This window comes from Orycteropus afer, unplaced genomic scaffold (assembly GCF_000298275.1).
Source record: "Orycteropus afer afer isolate SDZICR_OR568_19922 unplaced genomic scaffold, OryAfe1.0 scaffold00126, whole genome shotgun sequence".
NCBI lineage: Eukaryota > Metazoa > Chordata > Mammalia > Tubulidentata > Orycteropodidae > Orycteropus > Orycteropus afer.
In genome coordinates, this window is record NW_006921713.1 from 6,633,521 (window position 1) to 6,638,807 (window position 5,287).

The 5,287-nt window shown below is 36.4% G+C and overlaps 1 protein-coding gene across 1 annotated transcript in view; it reads right to left on the reverse strand.

The window, feature by feature from the left end:
* Window positions 1-724: 724 nt before the first annotated feature.
* The window catches only part of LOC103200055 (activating transcription factor 7 interacting protein), a 101,470-nt gene continuing 96,907 nt past the window's right edge, over window positions 725-5,287 (reverse strand). Inside the window, exon 14 of the mRNA XM_007944472.2 lies at window positions 725-1,144. Within this exon, the coding sequence (XP_007942663.1) occupies window positions 725-1,144 (420 nt within the window). The remainder of the gene's footprint in view (window positions 1,145-5,287) is intronic.

Here is a 5,287-nt window from a genome sequence, read left to right on the forward strand (position 1 = left end):
TGAAGAGGGAGGAGTAAACAATGGACCTATGGCCGTGTTTATTTTTGTAGTTAGTTGTTAAGGCACAAAATAAAAACACCAGATAAGGAAAGGGAGGAGCCATTGCAGAGCTTTTTCACCTAATAATATTCTGTAATATCAATCCTAATCCTCAACAAACAACCCAGAAGAGATTAAAAAAAAAAAAGAAAGAAACATCCTTTCCTGTGTTCAAATTAACACAAATTAATGGCTTAAATTATTTTAAACTATTTAGCCATTTTTCTTTTCATTTATTTCTTTGGGTTTTGTTTAGATTCAGTTTAAATCATTAACTGTGATCTTACAGATCCCTTAGAAGCAGAATCATATCATGCCAGTTATATACCTCAAATCCTTTGATCTATTTCACTGGAAAAGAGGTAAATTTGAGAATGAAAGTGGAACATGTAAAAAAGGAAAAAAACACACAAACACTCACAAATATTCCCCAGCCTCAAAACTAAAAGTAAGGTGCACATTTAAATTTTAAAACCTTGAAGCTTGAATTGTCCAGGAAAATAGATTCTTGCTTTCTAGGCTGAGTTTATTTTACTTTAGGTAATAACCAAATGTAGTGTATAGACACATCTGTCCAAGAAATTCCGCCAAATGCTGACTTTACAATGGGTATCATGCACAAGATTAAAAACAAGACCAAAAAGTGGAACTTTTGAAAGAGTAACAGAGATAAAGGCTCTAAGGTTTAACTGCTCTGGGAAGAAGAGATCACATCTGTTGACTGAGGATCACAGAAAGGTCCAAATCGTCCATAAATATCCTTGGCTCGCACTGCAAAATAGTACTTGCTCCCAGATACAAACTGGGTCAGAGTGCATGCCATGGGCAAAGGAAGTGCCTTTACTTCCCCAATCTTTTTCCACTGTGAGGGCACAGTGGCACTGGGTTCCTCATGATAAGCATAGAGATGGTAGCTATCAACAGCGGCACAGCTTCGATCCACCTCCAGGACACTCCATGATAGTACAATGCCATTTTGACTCTGAACTCGTGCTAACTTCAAGTGTGGCTTCTGAGGCAGAGATGTGCTGGCAGCTTCTGGGGGCAGACGCTGTGGTTGTGGTGCTTCTGGTAAGGGTGCTGGATGCACAGGGCGTGGAGGCTCCTAATAAAAGAAGAGTCACATTAATTTATAATGATCACACAAAGACCATTTCAAAATGCTAGAAATAAAACACTTTAGTGATAGTACATAGATAATTTTACATCAAGAATTCTGGGTAATATATGCCTTCTGAACATGCCAACTCTGGCAACTTCTATCTAGTGATTTGTGACCAATCATGCCCTACACAATGGTGTTGAGGTTACTCCTACTATTTTATTACTGAAAATACCATGTTTTTCTTAGGAAATAAAAGCCCTCAGTGATGGAATTTCATCTTTACAAACACTGAAATATGCATCTAACAAAATAACTCATTATTTTTCTATGCTACAGACTCTCAACAGTAGTATAATGTAATATTTTAAAATACCTTATGTAGCAGTCTATCACATGACATTTGAGAATTCAATTACATTTTCATTTTTAGGCTGTTTTGACATATAAAGCTAATACCATATTCTTATAAATAATAACATTTAATGCCAAACGCTTACTGTGTTCTTGGCACTGTGCCAGTCTATATGAGCGAGGTAACATTTAAATTGAAGATAGGCTTTAGAATACAGAAATTTCTGTAAACCTTTTACCCAATGGGTTAAGCAGGAGCAAAAACATGGGGATAAGAGTGAGAAAACTTATGGGCAAGAACAAATGTTAACTTTTTCTTGGATACACACTATGTAAAAATAATGGAGGATAAATTTGGAGGGAAGGCTGAGACCGGACAATAAAAATGCATGAATTACTAAGCTTAGGAAGACATACTAATTTATCTAACACTGGAGCCCCATCATCATCATCATAATCATTATATCAGAGTTTTAAAATTATACTGATAGCTATTTCTTTAAGAAACAGTAAAGAAAGAACAAGGAACTAGGGATATGAGTGATGTTTTTTTTTCAAGTGGAAGACATCATTTTTCACTGACTTTATATTGGCACAAAAAATAACATTCCCTTACAATAATTCATTATACAAAAAAATGTTTTAATATGTACTTAATTAAGTTAATTATTTGCATATCTTGAATAGTGAATTTCATGAAGGTCTGATGGTATCTTTTTAATCTCCATACCTTCTCAAAGTTTAGGAGCAGTGACTTGCACACAGTAAAAACTCAAAAAGGATATGTTGAATAATTCCATGGAATGCAAATGAACTGCTGAAATTCATATACCTAGTGGAAAAAAATCATCTACATCTGGAAAATGTAGTTAAGAAGCAAAAAAATAAGGTTACAGAAAAAAAAAAATCAAATTTAGTTAGACTGCTCATTGAAAGCTGAGTAGAAATTATTCAAGTACTGTCCATGTTGATGTATTTCCTCTCTCAAAGTATCATTTTTTACCTCAAATACCTTTAATCACTTAAATAAGTAATATTAAATAAATGTTACAGCTAGTAAGACATAAAAGAAGATGGCTAACTTCATGAACTCTGATTGCAGACAGCAAAGGAGTTTAAGAAATCTGACAATAGTTAAAAAATTCTGTAATATCTGTTCTAATCCTTAATATTCTAGGATTCTGAATTTGCTCAAACCACAGTTTTTTTGTTGTTGACTTTGTTTTATTCTGCCATTGCAATGAAGGTTTTTCTTAAAGTTTTACAGATTAATTGTTGATGTTCAGGGTTTAGTAAAGTAAGTAGAAACCATTATATTATTTTCTCTCCTTTCACATGTTTGAGAGCGCTCTGGTGGTGTAGTGCCTAAAGCATTTGACTGCCAACCAGAAGGCTGGTGGTTCAAACCGACCAGATACTCCTCGGAGGAAAGGTTGGACAATCTATTTCTGTAGTGATACTGCCTCAGAAACACAAGGAGGGGTCGCTATGAGGTGGACCTGACTCCATGGCAGTGGCTGCGTTTTTTTTTTTTTCCACACGTTTGAAAATAGCAATGTAAGTTTTTAAATATTACACTAAACTAAAATTTAAAAAAGAATGTTCTCTAAGAGATACAGAGTTTATCTAAGACAATACACATGGGATTCTGGGAGGGAGGAAAGGAAAGAAGAAAGGAAGGCAGGCTGGCTTTCAATGGCTGTCAAATCAGCAAGAATTATGCTATGTATTTTTCTGAAGGAGTATATGATGAAAGAAATTATGTGCAATTGCAAACAATAGTAATGTTTGTATTTTGTCACATACCCTAATAGGGTCAGATCTAAAGTACAGTGAAAATATGCTCAAAGTGTTAGAATCAGGTAACATGAATTTTTTTTTTTTTTTTAAATGGGCTAGATCTGACATTGGGTAGTAACACTGAGCAATTATTTAACATCTTTGTGACACAGTATCCTTTTCTATCAAAAAAGGACAGTATTTCTCATAGGGTTGTGAGGATTAAATAAGATAATACATATAAAGTGCCTGGCATACAGTAAACCCACTGCCATTGAGTTGATTCCAACTTACAGTGACCCTTTTACAACAGAGTAGAACAGCCGCATAGGGTTTCCAAGGCTGTAAATCTTTACCGAAGCACACTGCCTCGTCTTTCTCCCACACAGCGGCTGATGGGATCAAGCCACCAACCTTTTTGGATTGCAGCCCAGTGTTTTAAACACTGTGCCACTAGAACTCCTTTGTATATAGTAAGTACTCAGTTAATGATACTGGTTTTTTCACTGTGGTCAGACAATGTAAATAGTAGCTGTTAAGAGAACAGGTTCTAGGGCTGGAATGTGTGGGTCCAATTCCACTTACTAGGTTTTGGTAACATAATGCCTCTGCATACTAGCTACCATATCTATAAAAAAAGGACAGCAACAGTAAACTATCCTAAAGCACGCTGGTATGAGGACCCCATATATTAACAGTACCTTAAGGAGCTCTGGAGGTGCAGTGCCTAAGGCATTTGCCTGCTAACCAGAAGGTTGGAGGTTCAAACCCATCAGCCCACTCCACGGAAGGAAGCCTGGGCAATCTATTTTTGTAAAGATTTACTGCCTTGGAAACTCAAAGGGTCGACTCGATGGCAGTGAGTTTGGTGTTCTGTTTTTTGGACATATGGTAAGCACTCATTAAATATTAGCAATCACTATAAATATATTTTTTAAAGGATGTTTTTCTAGGTAAAAAGTTCTTATGTATTAACCTCGCTATCCCTCTCTTCGTATAAAGTGAACATTTCCATGATGTATTTCATATCAATAAAACATATTTCATAATCACATTACAGGATAATGTGACATTGATTTAGGGGCTAAATCTAAGTAAAAGTCTTTGCATTTCTCTGTATCTCTTACCAAATGAATTCCAAATATCAAGGGATTATTAAAAACATTAAATTGATGACAATGTCACAAATGTTATAATGTTTTGAGGAAAATAATAAAGTTGGAGGATGAAAAAATAGAAAACATTCTTTTCAATTTAACTATGAGTTAGAAGTAGTCTATTTCACTTCCCTTGACCTACCAATGGACTCTCTGTACACTATACACAAGCTCAACCAAATGATGATCATATCCCTAGAAACCCTTGTTAATAATATCAATTTTCTTATACTCCTGCTAGAAAAACAGAAAGACTGACTTCTGTAAGATGGAGGAATAGGCAGACAAGTGACACAAACCTTCTTCAACAAACAAGAAAAACCAATTAACAGAGATACAGAAGATAATCCTGGAGCCCTGAGCTTTGAAAGGAACTATGCAGAAGTGGATTAGGCACCAACCAGTGGAAAAACCTGAGCAAAAACAGTGAGTACAAAGACGGCTGGAGCTGCGGACTGTCGCCTACTCTGATGGGACCAACAGCCTGAATACTTCCAAGTGGTGTTGGAACCTGAGAATTGACCTAAGATCAACCCTGGTCACCAAGGGCTACAGGGACAACTGCGCTGGTGGCCTATGACTAGGAAGGGAAACAGCAAGGAGGGAGAACCTGAGCTGTTGACTTTCCGCTGTCCGGAGGGCACAGTCATTTTGACTGTTTACATGCAGCAGCCATTTTGGATATTTAAAGTGACCGAGGGCAGAGCCATTTTGAATGTTTACAGGTGGCAACCATTTGGATTTTAAAGTGATAGCATTCTCATTCGTATTCCAGAGACCTAAGAATAGACTCTGTTTGCCAAGGTGGGCAGGGACATACAAGAGGCTGACAACAGGAAAGGAAGATAGGTGATGA